Raw genomic sequence first — 27,094 nt, forward strand, 5'->3', positions numbered from 1 at the left:
TACCTTTGTGATGTTCTTCTACCATTTGACTTTTCTAAGGGAGACATTTGTGCTGAGACATAAAATAACACAACTATGCCAATCGAGCTAACTTTGTCGTTGCACTACAGCAGCCTAAAGTGACGGAATTTACAGCGTTCAGGAATAAAACTGACGGGAAAATGTGTGAAATGTGTGAAAATTGTGAAGCTACCGTTACGATAGTTTTCATTAAACTTGTCCTTGCATTTAAGACCAGCCGGTATAGTGAAGACTTTCTCATCTCTTCCCTCTATTGACTGGCTTATTCCTCATAAACAAACGCGTCACTTCCGCATTAACAGGATGTTGTGACATTTAAAAATAAAAGTCGTCAGAGAAGAGAACGTAAGAAAACGTCAAAACCACTATATCCACTTGCTGAGAATCATGGAAACAAACCCAATAGTTAAGGAGGGTATGACAGCAGGACCTGATGAGGACTTTCATCGCCTGTGGTTTCAGACTTTGGTTGTCACGATCAATGCTCCACTTCCGCATTTCAGAATAAAAGTCCCGCTCTTCAACGAGAACTTCAGAACCGCTATTTCCAACTGTTAACAAATGTGGAAGCAAACAAGTTAGGGAGGGTATATTTTTTTTAATACACTTGAGTGCAAGAACGCCAAAATATCCCGTTCGAAACTTTTTTACACATTTAATCAAGATGGCATAGCCCATCAAAAATACTGTATATTTCATCATGTCAGACGCCAGCCCCAAAAAGCATTTAACTTTACAAACAAACCAAGAAAATTCACAGAAAGCAATACAAAAAAAGGAAGCAGAGACGGTATGTAATGTAGACAAACAGTGGTAATGCCTCAAGGTATAAAGATTTAAACAGGGAAACTCCACAATACTTCAAATATACTTTTGCACACAGATTAATATCTTAGCATCAAACAAGAGTTAATATAACACTGACATGATTCATTGTTTGGCTTATCCAGAGCATAGGGATGATGTTAAAAAATACAAAAGATCCATTACAAATTAATATAAAAATGTAAATAAACCAAACATTTGATTGTTTCCTGGCGATGGACCCTATTTCTTCATACTCCATGAAGGATGGGAACCAGTCACGTTTCTGGATTCCTTCCTTCTCCAGTGTGTTCTCATGTGCTTGTGCCTTTCAAAAAGTTGGTTAGGTGTCGTCTGACTGTCGTCTTTACAGCAGCATTGTTACGAGGAGATTTGAGCAACAAGAGAAACACGATGATCCATTCACAGAGGGAAAGACTGTCTAGCCAAAGCTATTCATGCAAACTGTTGCATTTGGATCACGTAATTTTGGTCTTTTCATGGGGGAAAACCATACCATACCAACACAGTTAGCCTTAAAATATGTTTGTGTGGTGCAGAAACAACACCCTGTATTTCAGCAGTGCATGACTGTTTGCATGCCGCACTCACGCCAGGTTTGCGACCCTGAAGAGGAGAGGCACCACACACACGCAGGTAAACCCGACAACGCTGTAGACGATGTAACGGTACGGCAGCTCCACTTCCATGTGCTGCCTCGCCTGTCTCACGTCCTCAGCGGGCAGCCTGAACAGTCGACACAGGAAGGGGATGGTCACTGCTTTCATGACCATCCTGGTGACCAGGATAACTGCCACCCCGATGGCGAAGCGTAGCAGGGAGCTAACCACCAACCCCACGCCGAGCGAAGGCAAGGCGAGAGGCAGAGATGACAGCGGATGGTCCGCCAGCAGCCCCAGCTGATAATTGGCGTGGGTGGCCAGAGCTGCGCCCGCTCCGGTGCCCAGCGCTTGGGCCGTGTCCCCACGGGAGGTGCTCCAGGAGTCCAGGGAGAAGGCCACGAGTCCGAGGCTAACATGGGACACCAAGATTACCAATGGAGCGTACGGGTCGGTCATGTAAAAGGTGTCGATCTTGTCCAACACTTGGTGGAAGAAGGCCAGAATGAGGAGGCTGTACAGGAAGCCAGTGATCACCTCCTACAACAGAAACACATAAAATGCTCTCATTTATCAAGCTGAAACATTCCACATTTTATATGACCTAACGCTCACATCAACCAAGGCTGTCCAAAGTGCGTCTCGGGGGCCATTTACGGCACCGCCGCTCATTATTCATTGGCTTGTGACACAAAAAAAACAGCAAATACGGGAAAATAGAGCACAATCTTGAAATACTTGCATGTGATTGTGGGATGTGGGCCACGGGCTCCATTTTATAACAGCGTTTGTTTATAGCGGAGTTGCTAAGCTAAAGAGAAACACATGGGTCGCACAAAAGAGAAAGCCGATGGACCACAACGACCAAGACAATGGTGTATAACATCAGAATTTTACGGCTTGAGGTACGTATGTACTGGTAAATGCGACTGTGTGGCTCCGTCATTGGCTGCAGTGTTGTTAAAATTGACCTGAAAATGTGATGCGGTTCAGTTTTGAGCCTTGGGTACAACCGTCTTGAACGAGGCAGTTCATACGTACTTGGTAGGGGAAATATCACTTCATTATTTAGTTCAGTGTAAGGATCGACTGATACATCGGGCCGATATTTGCGTTCTTTACTTGAATCGGTATCGGCCGATACGCACGTGGGTTCGCCGATGTATTTTTTCGCCGCATGATTTATAGACAACTTTGTGTTGCCTGTTGTGTACCCTGCAACACACACAGTCGTTGGAACCCCACCCCCACTGCAAGAGTGGTGAATCACAAGGGTACGTTTTCAACTTTTAATTAGCCTCTAAGAGTTAAACTTAGTTGAAATATTGCCACCTGCTTTGAAAGAGCAAAACATGAACGCCAAGAGCATGCAATATACGTGCTTGAAAATATAGTTTAGTTTGTGGGTCGGAAAACCAGGAATGCTGCTGAATGCTTCATCTTTAAAAGTGCCTACCGTTGGAATTAGGGAGCTGTTGATGGAGTTGGAGGCTAATATGTACAGCTGTTACCAACACAGGTTTAATGTCAATGTTGGCAATTCAGTCCCATGGCGTTTCATTCAGATTCATGCTTATCAGAGGTCTTTTAGCGTGCACAACACAAATTTTAATAATGAGAGAAATGTTTTATATATCGTACTAAATTGTGTCAGTGTGATGTGTTTGTGTGTGTGGAAGGGGAGGAGGGTGTGTCTCACTGCGGAAGAGCAGTCATCACATCAATGCTGGATAAAACTTAAACTACGACAGAAATGTTTTGCACATGAATGAATATTTATTCCTTCCTTTAATTAATTCATTTTCTACTGCTTTTCCTCACGAGGGTCGCGGGGGGATGCTGGAGACTATCCCAGCTGTCTTCGGGCGAGAGGCGGGGTACACCCTGGACTGGTTGCCAGCCAATCACAGGGCACATATAGACAAACAACCATTCACACTCACATTCATACCTATAGACAATTTGGAGTCGCCAATTAACCGAGCATTTTTTTGGAATGTGGGAGGAATCCGGAGTACCCGGAGAAAACCCACACATGCACGGGGGGAACATGCAAACTCCACACAGAGATGGCCGAGAGTGGAACTGAACTCCTTCCTTTAATATTTGTTTAAATTTCAGACCTGTAATATTTGTTATCATTGTCATTTTTTCATGTAAAATGCAAAATTGGCCATCGGATATGGGTGATGGGAAAAAAACGGTATCGGCATCGATCCCTATTTCGGTGTATGACAAAGTATGCCTTGTGTCCTGTAGGTGTTGCCATGTTCACTTCTTGTTCAACTTTGAGTCATTACTGTCACATCAGGAAAAAAGCTCACAGATTCTCAGGTTTTGATTATATTTGAACCACTATTTACTTGTGTTTCCTAGCAACAAAACAATCAAACTACCTGTTAAAATTAGAATAGAGTCAATGTTCAGTAGGGAGGAGATTTATGCCACTACGGCAATATTATCCGATAAGGACTTGTGATGACTTAGTTGTTGCACCCTTAACTTTCCAGACACTCCTTGCCTATATGTCAAGAACAAGCATGCGTGTTGCTGTTTAGCGTCAAGATGTAGCGTCTTTGTATCGTTGATAACACTTACCAGAACGGAATGCATCCCCATGTAGACTCTGCTAACACACACCAGGATGCTCCAGCAGAGGGCCACACACAAACCAAAGAGGAAAGGGTACTAGGTGACAGAAAAGAACACATCAAATGAGCATTATTTGACCAATCATATGGCATTCATGCTTGTATACATATGCTAATAACATGTGAAAACTTCAACAAGTCTGATTTTGGACTACTATGCTTGACAAAATGAGGTTTTAACATCCCCCTCAAACACACCAGAATGTGCAGCGCTCCTTTGACAAAACAGGAAGCTGCAGCAATTGTGTGTGAACAAAGATTAAGTCTCGTGAACACTCAATGGAGTGGTTTGTTTTATCAGCAAGCTCGGAATAACATGACTCTGGTCAGAAATACAGACAAAGATTACTGCAACAACGCATTCTCAGCTCATGGGCTGCTTGCTGCCTTCGTGGCGCAGCAGAGATCTTTATCTTGATCAAGCCCGTTCATGCTGTGAATGTGTCACAGATCCAAAACCTGATGGACTTTAAAAGTGGGTCAAGCTGACTGACAAAAGTCCAGTCGAACTGCATAACCGGGGGACTTGAACCATAGCATACCATTTTTATAATATGTATTTTAATGTATACAATGAATTCACTTTTTTTGCCGATAATCTGTCACTCGGTCTATACTGTATAAATTGTGCCTGGTAACTGTGGCTTTCGTGCTAATGAGCGGTAACGACGCTAGCAGGCAACATCTTTGCTAGGTTATCGTATATGCTGGAGGAAAAACAACAACATGATCAAACTTTCTGCTCCTGTATCTGAGCTTCATTTTTTTTAAGATGTGTAGCGAAGCCTAGCTTTGTGTTGTTTGTCGGGGGGCTTACAAGCAAGGAGTGCTGATTGACAAGCCTTTGACCAGCCCCTGGCCAATCAGGAGGTTCTCGTTCATGCTGCCAAAACCTCAAAAGCAACACTTGTGGAGCAAACAAGTGATGGAGTAGTTCCATTTCCCTCAATCTTGTCTCCAGCATTGTAAGCGTCACTGCTTGTTTCCCTTCTCTTCTTAATTATGATGAACTCACTAACCTTTCCAACATTCCTGAAAAGTAGTAGGCAGAAGCAGTTTAATTAATCATTCTCCTTTGTCCTTATATGTTTACTTTTACGATTATAATTCGTTATGGGCTGCATGGTGGATGAGTGGTTAGCACCCTCGACCATCTCTGTGTAGAGTTTGCATGTTCTCCCCGTGCATGTGTGGGTTTTCTCCGGGTACTCCGTTTTCCTCCCACATTCCAAAAACATGCTAGGTTAATTAGCGACTCCAAATTGTCCATAGGTATGAATGTGAGTGTGAATGGTTGTTTGTCTATATGTGCCCTGTGATTGGCAGGCGACCAGTCCAGGGTGTACCCCACTGAGATAGGCTCCAGCATCCCCAGTGACCCTTGTGAGGATAAGCGGTAGAAAATGAATGAATAATGAGGTATATTAGTTACCTGCCAGCGTCCATACGTGAGCATGAAGAGACAGAAGGGTATGGCAGTCCCAGTCATGGCGTGTGTGGACGGCATGCTGTACTCAGAGTTGTAGAAGACCTCCACCTTCACCACAGGAGGGGAGGCCGGTCGGGACCAACGCACCATGTCCTTGGTGGATTGTCCCACGAACAGATTCCATGCCCACACCACGATGAGCCTACGACTGACGAGGGCGTCGATGTTCCAGAAGAGGAAGGGGAAGAAGATGATGAAGAACATCTCGTTGCCCAGCTCGGTGCCGAACGTGAAGAGATAGAAGAGGAGCTTGTTGTGGATTAGGAACTCCTGACCCACGTCCCCGGTGAGGGAGTTCCTGCGGAGGGGCTTAGCTCGGGTGGTCTCATCGGGCTTAGGGTCACCTTTCACCCCATTGACATGCACTGCCGCGCCGTTGCTGACGTCTTCCCCGGGGGTCCTCTGCCTCAGCCCGGGGCAGCCCGGCTCAGACGCATAGCTTCCTTGCTCGTCGCTCGGTTTTTCCGGAAATGTCCCGCGGACGCCACACAAGTGCTGGAACTTGGCCACCAGACGGGGGTCCTGGAGATAATGACACGTCTCCACAAATGTCTTGATGGCGTCCATCACCATAATGACAAATACAGGTTATGTTATGTGGCGTTATTCCGCTGGGCTCATGGTCTTCCGGTCAGTCTAACAAATAATTACGTGGCGTCTTCCAGGCTGCCTCTCCGAACTCACAAATAGCGACCGTGTAGAGTGGAAGATTTGGAAGAGCAGCATCCAAAGTCCGTTATAGCGCCGTATTACATCACGGAGTATCACCGGGTTTATGAAGGCCGCCTCTAACTGCGTCAAGTCAGCCCGTTATGCTCACAGCGCTCAATGCCACTTCTTCTTCTTCGATGGCTTTTATGGTTTCTTCGCCGCTAGCTCCAGTGTTTGTCTGTGTTGCGAGTACCATCTGGCGGACAAACAGAGCATTGCAAGAGATAAGTTAGCATTACCCATAAGTTAGCAGAACACAAACATATTTTAAGCACACTTAAACAGTAGAATCGTCTCAGTCAACATTATATTAACTTAATTTTGTTTTCGACACGAATCATCCCATAAAGCGAGATGAAACCCAAAATCTACATATTTGACAGAATTCTAAAAGAAAAAAAATCGTAGTTGAAGTACTTCGTATCAATTAAAGTGCCCGGTAAGTGACCCTTTGTTTTATTAACAGTCATAACAGCGTCTCACAATATTTCACTTTTCACAGTGTTTTGTCAATAATACACAAGAATGTGGCGTCTTTATTATGGAAAAGCCCAATGTGAAAACAAGTGCGAGCTCCAATGTGTCTTTTACTTCCCTCTGCTGGAGAAACCCAGCATTGCAGGTAGAGGTTTAGTAAATTAGAGATTTAAGACGTGTAGCAGTTATTTTTGACTGTTTTGGACAGGTCAACATAATATAAATTTACATTCAATTGACGTGTAGCATAATATGAACAGATTTATTTTTGCATTTTCCCATTTATGCATACTATCAGTAAATAGTTTTTTTTAACGAGAACACATAAGAAACGTATTATTTGGCTTATTTAAACTCCCAACAACCTTAAATATTAATCTTATCTTCTTTTAAAAAGCCAGGTACTGTACGTAGACGATTTATTTCTCTGCGTGAAGAAACCGGATATTCAGTGTTCCAAAATAAAATGCTTCTTTCCCATAATCACACAAATTTCTTCTTATATAACTACATTATGTAGCCGGAGATTGACAGCTACTTAGAATCACACAATCGTCGCAGCATCTGGAAAAAAGAGTATCAATATTTAACCTGTTGCAACCTTTCAACTCTTATTTTGAAAAAGCCACATTCGGAAACAGGTGCTAATGTTACTGCTAACTGCACGCACGCCGCCCCTCTCTCCTCACACTGTTGGATGCCAGCAGAGGCAGCATCCAGACCGCCGAGCAGCGCCAAGTCTCCACCCTGAAGCCTGCACCATGCATGGGGGCAAGAGAGGACTGGTGGCCCCGCAAAACACCTTTTTGGAGAACATCGTCCGGCGTTCCAGTGGTGAGTTTTACTGGAATAAAAATGTTGATTTAATATATGCAACACTTTTAAACAAGGTTAAAACAGTTTTGTAGTGTATAGAGTGTAATATTAGACAACATTCTACATGCCAAACAATATTTCTCCTTATGAAATGACACCTTTTAAGCACATGTAGTGGCTATACAGTGACTATGCCATAAAGTGCATTCTGATTATGCTTGCAGGAATGATCCACTTATACTTTAAGAGGCATGGATGTTGGCTTGCTCTTATGCCAGCTTTAATGCACTTAATGTTATTTGATCTGTGAGTGCTGAGTGATACATATCTTTACAAAAACTGCATTGAAGATTTGCATTGGGTTTAACATTGTTTGAAATTTCCTTGAAAAGGAAAGGCACAATATTTGAGTGAAAGTACTGCAAAAAGAATATACAATATACAAGTTGCTGCAAAGGTTGCATTCTCCTCAGCGTGAAATGAAGAAAGAAATGAAATGAATATTGTTCCACTCGAACCGTGCGCACACACGCAAACCTAAAGTGGTCCTGCAAAATGTCCAAAGTAATTAGGCCAAATGGCCTTTACAGATTTCCTGCAAACAGCTGGAGAACTTTGCAGCTCTTCATTCATTTTTAATCAAGGCCGAGGCTGGAGCATAAACATTTTATCAACAAATATTACTGCTGCTTTAAATTTTGATGCCTTCTTTCTGTCTGTGCATTTTGTTACCATTGTATATGTTTATTCTAAGTGTGTGAATAGAGCTTAGAACATGCTACGCTAAATAGTTTCACTAAATATTGTTTTTAACTAATATCCAAATAGAGAGTTTTAAAAACTGCTCTTTTTGGTGTGGGGGTGTTTGGATCCAGAAACCAGCTTCCTGTTGGGAAACGCACAGATCGTGGAGTGGCCTGTCGTGTACAGCAACGATGGATTCTGCAAGCTGTCCGGCTACCACAGAGCTGAAGTCATGCACAGGAGCAGCACATGCAAGTATGCAACCACGGGGGTGCTTGTGTTATCGTAGATATTATATTAGTTATTTCAGAGACTGTAAATACTGTAATTACAACCAGCATTTCCTCAAAAACCAGCAGCTGATTCATGTATGTAGCAATAATGGAATACAAAGCTACACGACTTCACGACCCCTGATTTACCAGTACTCTAACCACTGAGCTAGTATGAGGCCCTGTGATTGGTGCAGAAAGGATATACAGTAGTTGTGTGTCTCAATTGAAAATTGAGTGAAAACTATAGTTCGACTTTATTAGCAGATCATAGCAATCCCCCAATTGCTTGCAGTTATGCCCTCTAGTGGCTGTGAGCGGGATGACTATGACGTCTGAGTGAGTTAATTGGCTGCCAGATAATTTATTTTAATTATTATTTATTATGTTTACTTATTAAATATTGATTTTACAAAAATGTAAAATGGTAAAATTAAATAAAATAATTTCATTATTTATTATTATATTTCTGAAGTTTATTTATTAAATATTTCTTTGTTACAAGAATTTTCATCCAATCTTAAATTCAATTTACTTATGATGATGATTATTAATTAAATTATTATTTATTTTAAGTAAAATAATTTAAGAAAATAATAAATTTATCCTACAGATGATTTAAGTTAATGAAATATGTATTTATTTTAATACAGTGGTACATTTAAGTACAATTTTAGATTTAAATAAATCCATGTTTTCATTATTTATTCATAATTTATTATGATTATTAGTATTTCAACTATTATTTCTTAAATGTTTATTTATGTTGCAAAAAATATATACAACTTAAAATTAAATTAAATTAATTTTGGTCTTGCAGCAAAAAAAAAAAAAAAAATCTTTAGCCTATATGGCTGTAACCCGAGAAACAAAAATGTCCTTGTACATCTTGATCACACACCTAGCAAGTACTATGATGTCATTCTTCTAATGCCATGACCTACCGACCTCGGCCTTGTCCAACAAGCTTCATGTACGGAGACTTGACTGACAAGGCAACCATCGACAACATCCGCCAGACATTTGACAACTATGAGTCCAACTTCTACGAGGTGCTGCTCTACACCAAAAACAGTAAGCATCTTCATTTTTAACCTCGTTAACCTCTTTTATCGCCACTCTGCTGAGACTTTTTATGCCCCCCCCCCACCACCACCACCACCACCACACAGGAACACCCATATGGCTCTACATGCAGGTGGCGCCCATCCGAAATGAAAACAACAAGGTGGTTCTTTTCCTCTGCACCTTCAGAGACATCACGCTCTTCAAACAGCCCATTGAGGACGAAACGACGCGAGGTGAGACGCATATCGACTCAACAAATAGCAAATGTGTCTGAATTGTCGTGAGTCGGAGACCCAGCGGACGATCCAGCTGTCCAGGTGTTGCACGTGCGGGTCAGTGAGCAGAAGGTCCAACTATAATTCCATGATGTCCCCGGGGCTTTAAGTGTGCCACGAAGACCTTTTTTTTTTCTATTCCATACATGAAGCAGAAACAACAGTCGGACCACATAAGGACAGTCGCACGCACTGTGCAAGGAGGCTGACAACATGTGAATTAATGAGTTAACAATATGAATTATGGATGTCCATCCATTCATCTTCTATGCCGCCTGTCCTCCTTAGTAAAATATTTTTTTCTGGCTTTATATTTTAATTTAAAGTTGATTATTAATCATTACATTTATTTTTAAAAATACTTTTAAAGATTTTATTATAACTAAAAAGGAACTAATGGCTAAAGTGGCAGTTTCATCCTTCCATTTGTCACTATGTGGTCCTCCGTATAGAAAAGGTTTGGACAGACTACTGCCCCCTAGCTTTGGTCCCCTGTAATTGCAACTACCATTAGACAAGTAATTGAAGCGTCAATGTCTTCTGTGGGTCAGGATGGACAAAGTTTGCCAGGCTAACGCGGGCGCTCACCAACAATCGTAACCTGGTACAGCAGATGGCGCCACTGAGCAAGACAGAGGTCAACCATAAGCCGTCCAGACTGGCCGAGGTGGGTGTCGTGCATCATGGCTGACGCAGCAGCGGTCCTCCCTGCATCATTAACTACACTCATTTTGTGTGTAACAAAAAAAAGGCCCTCCAGCTGGGTTCCGATATCCTCCCCCAGTACAAGCAGGAAGCCCCTAAAACCCCCCCGCACATCATCCTCCACTACTGCACCTTCAAGACCACGTGGGACTGGGTCATCCTCATCCTGACGTTCTACACGGCCATCATGGTGCCGTACAACGTGTCGTTCAGGACCAGGCAGAGCAACCTGGTGTGGCTGGTGCTGGACAGCATCGTGGACGTTATCTTCCTGGTGGACATCGTGCTCAACTTCCACACCACCTTCGTGGGACCCGCCGGCGAGGTCATTTCCGACGCCAGGCTCATTCGCATGAACTACGTCAAGACGTGGTTCGTCATCGATCTGCTGTCGTGTCTGCCCTATGACATCATCAACGCCTTTGAGAATTTTGATGAGGTGGGTGATCTCCTGATTGGGCTGGACTTTTCTTCTCCTTTAAATCGTTTCTTCATTTGTCTTTTCTCCGAAGGACTTCATCACATCTTCATCCACGGGTAGTCATCTCCGTGATTCGTCAGTCTTCCACAGGAACAGCACTAGGACGGAGGACTCAGTACTACCAGTAAGGAAATAAACACACACACGTATTTTATGGCATTGATGTGATAAGAAGATGTTGTGTTGCTGTGTGAAAGCGTATACGCTAGTGGAAAAATGGCTGGTCATAACTGGGCTCTGCGTGAAAGGCACAGGCAGATCTTTTCTATCTGCAGGCCTCACATGAAGTCCCCGTCCTGCTTCCTCCCCATGCAGGGTCTCAGCAGCCTCTTCAGCTCCCTAAAGGTCATCCGCCTGCTCCGTTTGGGCCGCGTGGCCCGGAAACTGGACCACTACCTGGAGTACGGCGCCGCCGTCCTGGTCCTGCTGGTGTGCGTCTTCGGCCTGGTGGCCCACTGGCTGGCTTGCATCTGGTACAGCATCGGCGACCACGAAGTCATCGACGAGACCACCAACACCATCAAGACGGACAGCTGGCTGTACCAGCTGGCGTTGAGCATCGGGACGCCGTACCGCTACAACGCCAGCGGCACGGGCCAGTGGGAAGGTGGCCCCAACAAGGACACGCTGTACATTTCCTCGCTGTACTTCACCATGACCAGCCTCACCACCATCGGCTTTGGCAACATCGCTCCCACCACGGACGGGGAGAAGATTTTCTCCGTGGCCATGATGATGGTGGGATGTAAGTACCATCTACAGCAGGGGTCTCAAACTCAATTTACTTGGGGGCCACTGGTCTGGGTGAGACTGGGCCGCATCAGGTTTTCCTGAAAAAACAACAAAAAATGCATTTATTAAAAAATTTATTTAAAAAAAATTATTAAACAAAAAATTAAAAAAAACGTTGCTTTGGTTCCAATTTTCTACAATAAAAGCTCTGATAAAACATTCCACTGTTCTCAAATATCTTACTTTTTATTTTTCTACCCAAAATAAGATAAAAAATAAATAAACAAATCAAGAATAAAGAAAATCAATCAATCAGTAATAAATAAATAAATATAATAATAATAATAAAACACCAAATAATAAAAACTTAAGAAACCACATATAGTTGGTGGGTAGACAAATTATTTTTTTCAGATTAAAATGAACAAAGCATTATTAGAGCCCTGTAGACATGACAAAACACGACTATAGTCACATTTATACTTTTTTTATTTACAACATATTGCGCAACTGCAGGGTCTTGAGACACATGCTAACTCGCACACTAGAGAGCTAGCGACCTAAATGGTAGCCTTCAAGTTATTTCCTTTAAACTTAAATAGCCAAAAACTTACCACTTCCACACGGATAGGGAGGATAACTATTAACAGTTATTTAACCTTTAACATGAACATTAATCAAACGTAATAATAATAATAATAATAATTCTGGGTACATGATACCATACAGCGTCCATATCAAACTTGCGCGGGCCGCACTAACATTAAACTTTCATATCAAGGCGGGGGCCTCAAACTAGTGTCCTGCGGGCCGTGTGTTTGAGACCCCTGATCTACAGGAAGCAAAACTACCAACTGCAACAAGAAGCTGTCATTCCCATCCCTGAAAGTGAGCCGCAGAAACATTGTTAGGTAATCCAGAGACAACACTTGCACTCGGGTTCTTATTTAAGCGGCAGTCATGGAGACACTGCCCCCCCCCCGCTGGGGAGACTACAGTGATGAAAAGTGACACGTTGAGCAGCTATTTTAACCTCCTGCTCCTAACAGACTATCAATGGATGCTGGACAGCGCCAGCCGCCACTAAACAACCACTACTTTGCCCTTTTTTTGGGTAAACACTCCAGTTTTAGTGACGGGAATGGAAGTAGCTCCATCTTAAGGCTTTGTGACCTCTTGCTTAAATAAATACGCATTTTTAATCACTAATAACTAAATAACGACAGTTAGACATGATTATCAGAGATAGTGGTTGGGGGGATGCTATATTAGAAACGCCTACGTTTAAAATCTTCCTTTACACCCTCGAGCAAGGCACAAAACAAGGTTGCAAGTTCTTAAATGAAATGAATGAATAAAACCATTCATTCATTTTCTACCGCTTTTCCTCACAAGGGTCGTGGGGGTGCTGGAGCCTATCCCAGCTGTCTTTGGGCGAGAGGCGGGGTACACCCTGGACTGGTCGCCAGCCAATCACAGTGAATAAAACCAATCCAAGACAAAAATTCATCATATATACGCCTCAGTCAAAGGGTGGAGCGTTCCTCCGCCAACCTTTGTCCTCCTCCTGTGCAGCATCATGTCAAGTCATGTGATGCAGTAACAACAGTGAAGGCAACACAGAGTGACAGTCACGCTTAGAGGAGGTTTACAGGCCACCACCACGCTGCCGGTGATGGTGCCATCACGAATCGGCCGTGTCCCCACACACACACACACACAAGTCTGGGATACAATTACGGCCAATAAATGTCCTGCTATGGATACGGTGATTATGCAAGGAGAGCGAGCCATCGAAGAAAGGCAGCATTGCGCCTCAAGGCCCCATCCCATCCATGCTGCAGTGTACAGTAGTAAAGCGAACATCATCACGTTAGATATGCATCCTAACCTCTTTCCCCTCCACTGGCTCAAAACTCCCCATTAAGAGACACTGACTGACTCTTTGAGGTCACCGCAGGCAGCCGGGACGCCTTCACAGGGACGCTGAATGTTATGAATGATAATGTACAACGCTCATTGTGCGCTCATGTTTGGATTAAAACTTCCTCTATAGCCTCAAAAATGGAGTTGGAACCACAAGCTACATTCACAAACAGTCCCGTTATAATGTGTTTATGAATGAATAGACTTTAATGAATGGGAAACACTATTTAAATACTATATACAGTGGCAAGAATTAGGGCTGTCATCATTCAAATATATAATCACCATTAATGTCACTTTGTCCATAGTTAACTCTTAATTAATCACAATTAATCCCACAAATATCTATGCTGTAAACAATAATACGCATCTAGATACTCATTCATTCATTCATTTTCTACCGCTTTTCCTCACGAGGGTCGCGGGGGGTGCTGGAGCCTATCCCAGCTGTCTTCAGGCGAGAGGCGGGGTGCACCCTGGACTGGTCGGCGGCCAATCACAGGGCACATATAGACAAACAACCATTCACACTCACATTCATACCTATGGACAATTTGGAGTCGCCAATTAACCTAGCATGTTTTTGGAATGTGGGAGGAAACCGGAGTACCCGGAGAAAACCCACGCATGCACGGGGAGAACATGCAAACGAGGGTGGAATTGAACCCTGGTCTCCTAGCTGTGAGGTCTGCGCGCTAACCACTAGACCGCCATGCCGCCCTCTAGATACTCAATAACTACAAATTTTATATAAAGTCATACCAAATTTGGCAATTATTTTATTCCAAATAATACATAGTTAGAAATGAATAAACACCAAATTACACGCTGATCAAAAACAAAATGTCCGGGTCTAAGTGGGTGATTACCTTTTTTCTTCCAGCGCTGTTGTACGCCACCATCTTCGGCAACGTGACCACCATCTTCCAGCAGATGTACACCAACACCAATCGCTACCACGAGATGCTGAACAACGTGCGAGACTTCCTCAAGCTCTACCAGGTTCCCAAAGGTCTCAGCGAGAGGGTCATGGACTTCATCGTCTCCACTTGGGCCATGTCTAAGGGCATCGACACAGACAAGGTACCGTCGGGTCGTTAGAGCACCCAAACCTGCTCTCCTTCGTAGTTATGGCATAGAAATCTTGTTTATGATCTGTAATTAGAGTCCCCTTGACATAAAATAACAACCCTATAGTCACAGTCACAATTATATCACTCAGTAGAGGACAATTACAGTATAGTAGAAAATGAGACATATTAGACATAAATAAGATACTGTAACATGACTCGCACGTTTTTTCGCTATTGACTTATCATTGTATCGTAATGGCAGCTTTAAATGGCTTTACACTAGTGTTAGCCTAGTATGCTAATACTAGTATGCCCTGCTTTTAGCTCTGAATGAATGTATGGATGTTGTATTTTAATGTATCTTTTACTCTGTTTTTTACTCAACTCTATTTTTTTGAGTACTCTGAAAAGTGTTATACAAATAAAATGTATTATTATTATTATTATTATTATTATTATTACCCAACATAGTAAACAGAATAAGAGTAAATAAGCCATTCAAGACGTAAATACGTAAATCTCCTGTTTGTGTGTGTGTCACAGTAAATGTGTTCCCTTACCAACTTTTGTGGTGGGTGGAAGACAGGAAGTGACATTGGGGTATAAAGAGTGCAGTTTTAGCTTGTCGGGGGTGACGCCCCCAACAGGAGCCCGTGTTATTATTGTGGTGCCTGTTGTGAGACGATTTAAATCTGCAATAATGACGATTGCGTCTGATGCTGAATAATTACTGACATCTAGTGGCCAATGGAGAATACTACATTCATAATTAGAATGCTTCTACTGCCTTGTATTGTTTTTTTAGTTCAATAGTTACTTCATTTAGCAATTTTTATGCTTAAAAAGCTTAATGTAGACCGAGACCTAATAAAAGGCAGTAAACAGCAATCATTTATTCATAAATGACTTTCTGAAATAATGAAATAGCATGAGGACGCAATGTTCAAAGCGTGATGTAGCGAGGGACGGCCGTACAGCTACGTCACTACGTACCTTCTTTGTTGTATTGCAGGTGCTGTCCATCTGCCCCAAAGACATGCGTGCGGACATCTGCGTGCACCTCAACAGGCAGGTGTTCAACGACCACCCCGCTTTCCGCCTGGCCAGCGACGGCTGCCTGCGCTCTCTAGCCGTGGAGTTCCAGACCACACACTGCGCGCCCGGCGACCTGATCTTCCACATCGGCGAGAGTGTAGACACCCTCTGCTTCGTGGTGTCCGGCTCCCTGGAGGTCATCCAGGACGACGAGGTCATCGCCATACTGGGTAAGACTTCGGATTTTCCTGAAATGCGTGACAACCGTGTTGACGGTGGTGGGCGTGTCGTAAAGGTAAAGGTGATGTGTTCGGAGACGTCTTCTGGAAAGAGAGCACCATGGCGCGAGCGTGTGCAAACGTTCGAGCACTGACCTACTGCGACTTGCACGTCATCAGGAGGGACGCCCTCATGAGGGTGCTGGAGTTTTACACGGCCTTCGCCAACTCCTTTGCACGCAACCTCATCCTCACCTGCAATCTACGCAAACGGGTAACTAGAACACACACATACAGTACTGCATATCCAGTATGTATATATATATATTATATATGTATATATATTATATATTATATATATATAATATATTTACATGTTGAACTTCAATGTGGTCAATGCATACCAATTGTCCCATTTTAAGAAATGAACAGCAAATAACAAAGCTTGTTACAACAAAGCAAAACTACAAAGTAATTTTTTTTTACTTTTATTATTTGTGAATAAACCTTTAATCTTTTTTTTGGGTACATTTCTGTAATGGAGGCAGCCAATAATTCAAATTCAAAGTGAATTTATTTGATTGTGTTTCATTGAAATAATGAAGCAAAATTAATTATTATTATGATTAGTAATTGTTTGTTTTTAAAAGACAAACTTATTTGTGAATAACTGAAAATGAATGTATTTGAATTATTTATTATTATTATTATTAGTTTTTTTAAGGTGTTATTTGCAAATGACATTAATCCAGTTAAACCATTTTCCTGAAATTTCTGAAATCCTGAGACACAAATAATTTATTTCTAAAAAGTCCATATGAGTTGATTTAAATGATTTGTTTTATTATGGGGTTTTTTTACTATTATTATTATTATTATTGTTATTATTTGTAAATACAAAAGTCATTACTGTTGAAGAAAGACTAAAACATTTTGGGGATTATATTCTAATATTATTTAATATTAATATTATTCAAATTATATTATTCAAATATATATTATTCAAATATTCTAATTTATTTGTAATTTGTCGTCATGAATGTATTTGAATTGCTTTTATTAGTAGTAGTATTCATCATGAACAATACTTAAGTACAACCTTTTGTCGAAACAAAAAAATGCTAAATGTACATGAAAAAAACTAATTTACAGGCACTGATTACTGTACATGCCTGTAAATATGAAAATATAATACGTATATAGTTAACAATTGGTATAGTCAGGTTTGAGTCCATCCAGCTCTGAGAGTAACTGTGTTTGACATTGTTCTAGTCGTGCGTTTGGACCCAACAGTGCACATAGTGAGTCTGAATCGAGACTTTTTTGTTGTCGTAAAAAAGCATGAAAGCGAAGCTAAGCATTTAGTGCTGCTGTGTTGGCTGAAATATTAAAGAAGCTGAAAGCAGCAATGCCCCGAGGGAGGTCTTTAATGGAACAATGATGCAATCATGGAGGCAACTTGTCACAAATGGAAACAAGAAATGATGATTATTACTCTGCTACTTTGTCAAACTGGAGTTGGCAGCCATCCTGTTTGCACTCGTACCCGCATATCCACACACGAAGCTAATGTAATTGCTGCTTTGAAACAATCCGCAAAGACAAGTGCATTTTAAAGCTGCTTCGGTATAAAGGCTTTGAAACGCAAAATAGAAAACATGTCTTACTTTGGCGGCGCTACAACGGCATAGAATTACTTTATGTCAATAACCGTGCCACCATATGTCATTAAAGAAACATACAATCACTGTATAAATCCACTATTTTCATTTACAAAAACAGCATCTTTCACATCCATACATCAAATATTGATCCAACATCGCTCCTATAGGAATATTGTATATGTAAATCAACATGAACGCCATGAATACTGTATGTATAGCCTGCAGAAGCGCTATTAAATATGAACGTAGTTTGTGTAGTTGGCTCCGATAAGTTAGCTCATATTACAATCTGCTACTTGGCAAGTATTTTCATTCCAAGACCTCAAAATAATGTGGTGGACTACCACGACGTATCCCATTGGGCATTATCACAATTCTGCAGGAGATGAAAGCACGGTTAAAGTGCATGTGCTCCACCTAATGGGGACTTTGGTTAATTACAAGTGATGAATATGAATATATCATATCCATCTATCCATCTAATATTGTCATTCATTCATTCATTTTCTACCGCTTTTCCTCAAGAGGGTTGCGGGGGTGCTGGAGCCTATCCCAGCTGTCTTTGGGCGAGAGGCGGGGTACACCCTGGACTGGTCGCCAGCCAATCACAGGGCACATATAGACAAACAACCATTCACACTCACATTCATACCTATGGACAATTTGGAGTCGCCAATTAACCTAGCATGTTTTTGGAATGTGGGAGGAAACCGGAGTACCCGGAGATGGCCGAGGGTGGAATTGAACCCTGGTCTCCTAGCTGTCGACCATTGCTAATATTAGTTTATTATAATTATAATATGACAGGTAAATCATTAGAAATGCCCACATGGCTTCTCCCTCTTTCCAGGTCATCTTCAGAAAGATAGCCGATGTAAAGAGGGAACAGGAGCGTCAGAGGAACGAGGTGGCGCTCTCCATCCCGGACGACCATCCTGTTCGGAAGCTCTTCCAGAGGTTCCGGCAGCAGAGGGACGGCCAAACGCCAGGAGAGTCTCCCTCTTACCTGGATCACAACTGCATCCAGGAGGAGCCGCCTCACACCAACTCAACCACCAGCCAAGCTCAGCCTGTTGCTGCCCAGCAGGGCGGCGATGGGGACGGGGTGGGCGATGTAGGCTGCGTGGCCCCGCCTGCTGAGAAGTTGCCGCAAAACTGCACCACAGATGCTCAGTTTCGCTCTTGTGTGGAAATGACGCAGAGCCAGGGGGTCAATAACCAAGCACAGGGCCGGAGTGTGGGCGCAGAGGGGCCTGGGGGCCTTGCCGCCCGCAAGGGAGGGGCTAGGGGGTGGGCCAAGTTTAAAAACGCCACCTCTGCTGCACCACCTCCTCCTCCTCCTCCTCAAGGAGAGCAGGAGAAGCCACCAGAGAAACTGGAGGCTTGGACCAAAGGATCTCAGTCATCAGAACCAATAGCAGCCACCAACCAGAACCAGAACCAGGAGGACTGCGGGGAGGGCGGCTCCAACGCAGGAGAAGCCACCACTCTCCATAAAACAGACTCATGCGACAGCGGCATCACAAAAAGCGACTTGCGCATCGACCGGGTGGGAGATTCCAGGAGCTCCTTCGAGCGCAGCCCCTTGGAGCGCAGCCCCATGGAAAGAAACCCATTTGGGGCACCCGGGTCCGAGCGGGACCTCCTGCAGACCACGCTGTACGAGGCCAAGGTGGAGCTAAAGGGGGACATTCAGCTTCTGAGCGGTAGGCTGTCTGTGTTGGAGGCTCAGGTGGGTGAGATCCTGAGGTTGCTGTCCATCAAAAGAAGACTCTCTCTGCCGCCCACGTCCTCCCCAAGACCCAGGGTGAAAGGTCAAGACTCCGTTACGGCCTCTGTTAGACCCAAAAAAGATGACGGGCCCTTCTGAAGTGACTCAGTAGCAACCTTCTCAGGCAATGGTTCTCAAACTTTTTACACAAAGCACCACCTCAGATATTTAGCTAGCACCACCGATTTTGCTAGCACCATCACGGTTGAACAACACGGCTTGGACGCACACGTCATTTGCTTGTGTACTTTTCTAGATTTGTATTATAAAATCTTGGTGTTCCTGCAAACAGCTGGATGGAGCCTGCACACCACCTGTCGTACTCGTTCCAGAGTTTGACAATCATGTTCTCGAACTGAAAAAAAAGGGTCTCCAGTTCGCTCCAGCCAGCTGGCCTACCAAAGAAAGTCTTGCATGTAAAAAAGGACTTAAATCCAAGATTTTACTTACAAAAGTAAGACGTATCCTAGCCCTAAATGGTCAAAAAGGCTCAATAGTGGATTGGTGGACCCAGGGAGCAAGACAGGTTTGAGAATGACACAAATATTCATTTTCACAATATTCATTTCCACTGCATTTCAGCCCTTCCACAAGAGGACCGGCTGACATGTCAGTGATTTTCTGGGTAAAATCACCACGACTGTACTTTAGCAGAATAAGACTTGCGTCCTAAATAAGTCAACTTCTCCACTTGCCCCTCCCCCCGCCCCCATGCAAGTGGACTACAGCAGCCAAAAGTGAACGTAGCTTCTTGTTTTCGCACTTTTAACCTGATTCGTTTGCTCACCACATGCGTGACATCCTCTATATTCAGTTTGTGTGTTTATTTCGAGGGTGAGGGGGGGCTCACGTAGAACTGCTGAGGTCATCATCCATCAGCTTTAATGATTCATGAACTAAATAAAGGAAATAAGTAGAAATTGTGCCTTACTTACTTAAAGCCTCAGTACTGCTACATCATGGATAATGGTGCAAACGGAACGCAGGATGTGTCCCCTTGATTCGTTTCCACATGCATGTGAACAGATGTGATTTTTCTTGTGAACTGAAATGCAACGCTCAGGTAGTTTGGCTGTTATACGGACTTAAACCCAGCATTTCTTGTGAGAATAAACAGGAATACATATCAGGTTCAAAGTGAAGAATAATGACCTGCTGCTGATGCTGCTATGCACATTTGAGCCGAGAAATCTTTACTGTATGAAATAAAAAAAAAAAGAAGTAGGATGTAAGCATGTGACCTCTCCCCTGCTGTATGACTTCTAAAAAGGTCTTGCATGTCACCACGGAATCTTTCTACAAAGATGTCAATACAGAAAAATAACATGCCTGCCCCACTTACCTGCTGTTCCGTCTCATTTGTTGTTACATTCTATTTCTACTCTTATGACACCATTTTGCTCTGCAAGGACCATTTAGGGTGAAAACTGTAGGTTTGATCCAAAGTGCGGCCTGAAGGCCATTTGAGGCCCTCATCTGTTTTTTTTTTAATCAGAAATTGAATAAACAATTTTACTAGAACATTATAATAGTTATAATAATATGAATGGCTGCACGGCGGACGAGTGGTTACCACGCAGGCCTCACAGCTCGGAGACCCGAGTTCAATCCCACCCTCGGCCATTTCTGTGTGGAGTTTGCATGTTCTCCCCGTGCATGCGTGGGTTTTCTCCGGGTACTCCGGTTTCCTCCCACATTCCAAAAACATGCTAGGTTAATTGGCCACTCCAAATTGTCCATAGGTATGAATGTGAGTGTGTATGGTTGTTTGTCTATATGTGCCCTGTGATTGGCTGGCGACCAGTCCAGGGTATACCCCCGCCTCTCGCCCGAAGACAGCTGGGATAGGCTCCAGCACCCCCTGCGACCCTCGTGAGGATAAGCGGTAGAAAAGGAATTAATGAATTATAATGTTAAAATATTATTAGTATAAATAATGTAATTTTAGTAGCGCAGCATAGACAAATATATTATTTTTTTAAACTCATAATGTTGTGAGAATAAAGTAATTATATTACAAGACAAAAACAGACAAGTTTAAATATTTGGAAAAACTAAAAAAAGCACTAATACAAAAATACACTAACAGTCTCTTTTTTACTTACTGTGTATCACAAAGCTGACTTACTATTTAGCATAGCTTCATTAGATTAGATTAGATATACCTTTATTTGTCCCAAAGTGGGGAAATTTACATTGCACAGCAGCAAATAGGACAGAACCAGTTAAATAGTAAAAATAAACAATCTAAAAAAGACAATATAAACAACCTAAAAAGTATTAACATACGTTGCCTTACAAAATATAAAAGTGGCAAAGTTGCATCCTTTCATTGATCACTATGCGGCACACGCTGGAAAAAAAAAGGAGCATATCTCCTCCCCACCGCTTGGGGGCAGTAAAGCACTTCCACTGGTTTCCCAGCCCCCCCCCGGAAACCAGCGAAGTAGGAAAAGTAGAAGTTGAGGTTAATTCTGCAAGGTAAACACCAGTTATTTTATTTTTCGCTGCACGTCCGCCTCGTTTGTTGCGCTACAACGCTGTTTATGTATATATTACAATTGTATCATTGTAAACCTTAAATGGAGGCGTTAAAATAGGTACGTCGGTGAATGTGTGTTATTTACTGGTTGCATGTGTTTTTGTGCTTCAGCTACTGGTTTATCATGTTTGTTAAACTTTCCACTTCAATTTGGTAGTAGTTGTCCCATTTGTTTAAGGAAAATATTGAACATATGAAATATATTAATACGGTAAGTGAGTGATTTTTCATCAAATTAATGTAATTAATGATAATGCATAAGTAATTAATGATAATGATAATCAGTTAAGAAAGGTTTTGATTTTTTTTAAATGCAGTGTATCGTGCACAAATAAAACTTAAGTAATGTTAAAAAAAGTAAGAAAATGAAACTGTACACTTACATAAAAACACGACTTGTAACTTCTCATATTGAAATATCCTCCTGCCATTTGATTTTTAAAAGCGATGGAAGTTCAGCTTCCACCACACGAGGGCGCCAAGCTCTCCGTGGTCGACATGCACACTGGTGGCGAGCCGTTACGCATCATCGTCAGAGGCTACCCAGAGGTCAAAGGTGACACGGTGCTGTCCAAGCGCCGTTACATGCGGGAGCACTTGGACCACCTTAGGAGGGCGCTGATGTACGAGCCGCGGGGCCACTATGACATGTACGGCGCCCTGGTGGTGGACAGCGAGCTGGCGGAGGCCCACCTGGGCGTGCTGTTCATGCACAACGAGGGCTACAGTACCATGTGCGGGCACGCCGTCATCGCGCTGGGACGCTTTGCCGTGGATTATGGGCTTGTGAAGGAGCCGTGCTCGCCTGAGACGGTAGTGAATATTCACTGCCCGTGCGGCCTGGTGAAGGCCTTTGTTGAGTATTCGGAAGGGAAAACGGGGGCAGTGAGGTTCCTCAGCGTGCCGGCCTTTGCCTTCGCTACAGGTGGGTGTTTATCTTCACTGGGAAGCCACCTTTATCACCACTGTGGGCTACAATGTGTCCACAGATGCAACAGTGGCGGTGGAAGGCTTTGGAGATGTGATGGTGGACATCGCCTACGGAGGAGCCTACTACGCCTTTGTAGACGCAAAGAGGTTCGGTCTGGACGTATCCAAGTCCAGGACTCGAGACCTGGTGGATGCCGCCACAGCCGTCACCGCGGCGGTCAAGGCACAGGTAATGTGACATCGGAAGTAGAGATCGGATTTGTTGAAAACCCTTTTAAGAAACATTTAAACATAAACGGACCCTTATGCAAGTGTAAAATGATACTGTACTTACCCTGCATTATCAGCCGTGTTATTCCTTCCAAAAGGTGAAGCTCTACCATCCAGTCAGCGATGACCTGGCCTTCCTCTACGGCACCATCCTCACTGACGGAAAAGATGAGTATTCCTCGGAAGCTACCGCCAATGTCTGCGTGTTCGCAGAAGCTCAGGTCAGTTCATGTATTTCATGTTCATTCTTAACATTCATGTGGCACAAAGTGTCTTTGCCACCAACTAGACATTAAACAAGACAAAATGACAGCTGAGGCTCAGAGCTAAAAGCCTTCAAATGTACAAATCTAATTACATTAATCAGCTTTAGCCTACTGATTCAGTCAGTTTACAAGATAAAAAAAAAACAAACCTGGCCCAGGATATCAAGTATGCTAACTTTGGTGCATGGGGAACCTCACTCCATACTTTCCACTAGTATGTGCTGTCGTTCATTCATTCATTTTCTACCGCTTATCCTCAAGAGGGTCACGGGGGTGCTGGAGCCTATCCCAGCTGTCTTTGGCTGAAAGATAGGGTATCACAGGGTTGTGCTGTAGTTATATTGCAATATCTACCTCCAAATTTGTTGTTTTCTACTTCAAAATGGTCCCACACTGAATGTTGGCACTGAGTAACTTTGTTGATACAAAGAGTGATGTCAGTGACACGTGAGAACAAAGATGGAGGATATTAAATAAACATTGAAATGCCTCAAGTTAGTAGAAGAAAATAAGCAAAACTGAATCGTGAGAAAGTGTTGCCGGAGGCTCAGAGCTAACAATGAAAGTACACAAGCCATTTGCAAGGACTTAGCATACTGACCTCCCCCAGGATATCAAGCATGCTAACTTTGGTGCATGGGGAACCTCACTCCATACTTTCCACTAGTTTGTGCTGTAGTTATATTGCAATATTTACCTCCAAATTTGTTGTTTTCTACTTGAAATTGGTCCCACACTGAACTTAGCTTTCTATCTTACATACTTCCCGGTTCCTCTGCAGCTTGTTTAGACAGCAAGCTAGTTGGCACTGAACAACTTTGTTGATACAAAGAGTGATGTCAGTGACATGTGAGAACAAAGATGGAGGATATTAAATAAACATTGAAATGCCTCAAGTTAGTAGAAGAAAATAAGCAAAACTGAATAATGAGAAAGTGTTGCCGGAGGCTCAGAGCTAACAATGAAAGTACACAAGCCATTTGCAAGGACCTAGCTTACTAATTCAGTCGGTCCAAGTGGCTTACAAGGTACCGATGTTGAGGGGATGCCTATGCCTCTATTGCCTGGGGAACCTCGCTCCATACTATTGCTACTAGTCTGTTTGTTGTTTTCTAGTTTAAAATTGTCCCACACCCAATTTGCATATTGGTGGAACTGATACTCAACACAGACTTCCTTCAAAATAGTGGGGACTATAGTGCACACTGTTGGTAGTGATGATGATTTTCAACTCCACAGCATAACCTTGTTGTTTCTATGTTTCGGACTACAATCAAGATGGTGGCGGTTTGTGACATTTAGTCCATAAATGTTGGTTCTAGGTGGATCGAAGCCCAACCGGTTCCGGCGTGACAGCGCGAGTGGCCCTCCAGTATCACAAAGGTCTCATCCAGTTGAACCAGTCCAGGACCTTCCAGAGCGGAGCGACGGGATCTCAGTTCAGAGGGAAAGCTGTCGAGGTACAGTATGTGGGTGGTGGTAACTTTTTTGGGGGAGACTTTTGAGTCTTGAATAATCTGTGGTGTCCTGCTTTAGGAGACCAAGTGTGGAAACTTCAAGGCAGTGGTGGTGGAGGTCGCCGGCAGAGCGTTTTACACTGGAGTTTCAAGTTTTGTGCAGGAGCCAGAAGATGAACTGACGCATGGATTTCTGCTCAAGTGAGAGTCCTTTTCCTTTGCGTTGATGTACCTTGGCCACTAGATGGAGCTACGACTTCTCAAATGGAAACGCATGCTTACCATTCACTAAATAACTACCACCAAGACATAAAAAATAGTATTTTCCCTTGCATTTTCTACTACTGGTTATTTTTATTGTTTTGTTTTCATCTGAGAAGTATGGAAACCCCTTTTCCACACTGAAAGAAAATAAATATCCCAATGGTAAGTCTAATCATTTCGACCTTTTATCTCATAATTATGACTTTCTTATCTCATAACATCACTTTATCTCGTCGCTTCGACTTTTTATCTCATAATTGACTTTCCTAAGTCATATGACTTGAAAACAACAGAAACAATGTTAAAGAATAAAAACATGTACTGAATTGGTTGGGTATGTTTTTAATGGCATGTAGCATTGTACATTATGATTTTTATATGTGCAAGTGTGTAACAAGCACGCAACCTTTTTATACAGATATACGTCCTCTATGACATTAGTGACTTTTAGGCCCAGGCCTGGAGAGTACCAACTTGACATTAAATCAACAGTTAAGGCCAGCTCTTAACAGGAAGAAGTAAAAACAATCATGATCTGATATATATTTAAATATATAAACGCTGCACACGTGTGACATAAAAAAAAAAAAAACCTAAACAAAAGAAAAATATGCCGCTTCTGTCAGCTACTTTTCTTGCAGTTAAAGCTCTGGTAAAATGCAGCATCTTCCTTCCTGGTAGATGCTTGTGACAGCAGCTTTGAGTTCAAAATTGAGTCTTACTCCCCCAAAAAAGAGCAGCGACGATCCATGACATCACTTTGTAGAAAAATGGCCCACGTTGTTTTTTTTTCTTCTTTGAATTGGACTTGTCATCCTGTTTGGATGAAGGATGAAGCTGCACGTACAAAAAGAGATTATCCCATCAAACGGTGTCCTCCTGTCCTCCTCGTCGCTGTTAAACGTGAAATGCTCGCAAGGATGAAAAGAAAACGTATGCACGCGTGGCTGTGTGTGGGCCTGTTGCCGGGCAGGAATGGAGGAATGTGCATGTCAGGTCGACCCAGTTATTTCAAAAAAAAAAAAAAAAAAAAAGGAAAAGAAAAACCGAAAAAGTACCTACAAGCGCAGAGCAGGACCTCATCCGCCTCTTAGAAGTTGAGCTTGGTGACGGGTCGCTCTCGGCTGGAGTCCGTGTTCTGGCTGTTGATGCGCTTGCGGTTGCGCTTCATCTTGGACAAGTCTTTGTCGAACACCTCACCTGAGCGCAGCGCCGACACCAGGTCGTCGAACTCACCGCCATCGTCCTCACCGTTTGCCTTCGCCTTACGTGCCCTGCGTTCTTTCTCCCGCTGTTCTTTGAGCTGCAGGGACATTTACATTTTAGGGATATTTTTACTTTACAGTGTTTCTTTCCTTGTATGAAAATGTTACTTAAAACATTGCCTGTGCATTAAATATAGGTTTTATAATTGCTCCTCTCGAGTCTATACTCTTCTGTAATCTATGCTAGCGGCCCCGCCTCCACCCACCGAGACAAAGAGACTGTACGACTGGCAAAGGGGCTCACTCCGTTCATGCCAGAACACAAGCTTTGGTGAAAAGGTGCTGAATCCAATGCACAGAGTGAACCCTCTTCCTGCTTGTATGGAGGCGGGAGACCAGGAAAACAGACACGCATGCACATGGCAATATATTGAGGCCGGCAAAATGATGGGGTTCATTTTCATGTATTGTATGATTGATTCATTTCTCATCATCTCAGACCTGGTGCCCACGAGATAGAACGAGAATAATTGTCACGTAGTACGGAAAGTACGGAAAGTATCACCTAAGAGTTTCACACCAACAGCTGAGAACCCTAACATTTGCA

General features: G+C 42.9%; 5 protein-coding genes across 11 annotated transcripts in view; 2 read left to right on the forward strand and 3 right to left on the reverse strand.

Annotated features, from left to right (window-relative positions):
- The window catches only part of abcd4 (ATP-binding cassette, sub-family D (ALD), member 4), a 38,842-nt gene extending 38,514 nt beyond the window's left edge, over positions 1-328 (reverse strand). The window contains exon 1 of the mRNA XM_058056850.2: positions 4-328. Within this exon, the coding sequence (XP_057912833.2) occupies positions 4-47 (44 nt within the window). The 5' untranslated portion in view covers positions 48-328. The remainder of the gene's footprint in view (positions 1-3) is intronic.
- A 276-nt stretch (positions 329-604) lies between these two features.
- Positions 605-6,434, reverse strand: LOC131107110 (sphingosine-1-phosphate phosphatase 1-like). The gene is made up of 3 exons (XM_058056800.2): positions 5,529-6,434; positions 4,044-4,133; positions 605-1,985 (listed from the first exon to the last, which is right to left on the reverse strand). Exons 1-3 carry the CDS (start codon positions 6,156-6,158, stop codon positions 1,434-1,436), a joined length of 1,272 nt encoding a protein of 423 aa, XP_057912783.2. The 5' UTR covers positions 6,159-6,434; the 3' UTR covers positions 605-1,433.
- A 1,044-nt stretch (positions 6,435-7,478) lies between these two features.
- On the forward strand, positions 7,479-20,941 carry LOC131107149 (voltage-gated delayed rectifier potassium channel KCNH5-like). 2 transcript variants are annotated; one of them, XM_058056888.2, is made up of 12 exons: positions 7,479-7,607; positions 8,465-8,588; positions 9,573-9,679; positions 9,778-9,906; positions 10,500-10,615; positions 10,700-11,092; positions 11,166-11,258; positions 11,450-11,879; positions 14,676-14,875; positions 15,878-16,130; positions 16,196-16,392; positions 18,633-20,941. In XM_058056888.2, exons 1-12 carry the CDS (start codon positions 7,535-7,537, stop codon positions 19,650-19,652), a joined length of 3,135 nt encoding a protein of 1,044 aa, XP_057912871.2. In that variant the 5' UTR covers positions 7,479-7,534; the 3' UTR covers positions 19,653-20,941. The 2 variants fall into 2 exon arrangements, with proteins under 2 accessions (XP_057912871.2, XP_078654994.1); XM_078798868.1 differs by having other exon boundaries at positions 10,733-11,092.
- Positions 20,942-21,963: 1,022 nt separating this feature from the next.
- On the forward strand, positions 21,964-25,676 carry l3hypdh (trans-L-3-hydroxyproline dehydratase). The gene is made up of 6 exons (XM_058056828.2): positions 21,964-22,034; positions 22,541-23,020; positions 23,085-23,254; positions 23,394-23,516; positions 24,884-25,021; positions 25,098-25,676. Exons 2-6 carry the CDS (start codon positions 22,543-22,545, stop codon positions 25,221-25,223), a joined length of 1,035 nt encoding a protein of 344 aa, XP_057912811.2. The 5' UTR covers positions 21,964-22,034; positions 22,541-22,542; the 3' UTR covers positions 25,224-25,676.
- The window catches only part of daam1b (dishevelled associated activator of morphogenesis 1b), a 37,887-nt gene continuing 36,397 nt past the window's right edge, over positions 25,605-27,094 (reverse strand). For 5 of the 6 annotated variants that reach the window (XM_078798921.1, XM_078798919.1, XM_078798920.1 and 2 more), the window contains one exon: positions 25,605-26,585. In XM_078798921.1, the coding sequence (XP_078655047.1) occupies positions 26,373-26,585 (213 nt within the window). In that variant the 3' untranslated portion in view covers positions 25,605-26,372. The remainder of the gene's footprint in view (positions 26,586-27,094) is intronic. The other variant, XM_078798918.1, reaches the window with a different exon arrangement.

This window comes from Doryrhamphus excisus, linkage group LG19, assembly GCF_037039965.1.
Source record: "Doryrhamphus excisus strain RoL-2023G ecotype Guam linkage group LG19, RoL_Dexc_Guam_v1.1, whole genome shotgun sequence".
Taxonomy (NCBI): Eukaryota; Metazoa; Chordata; class Actinopteri; order Syngnathiformes; family Syngnathidae; genus Doryrhamphus; species Doryrhamphus excisus.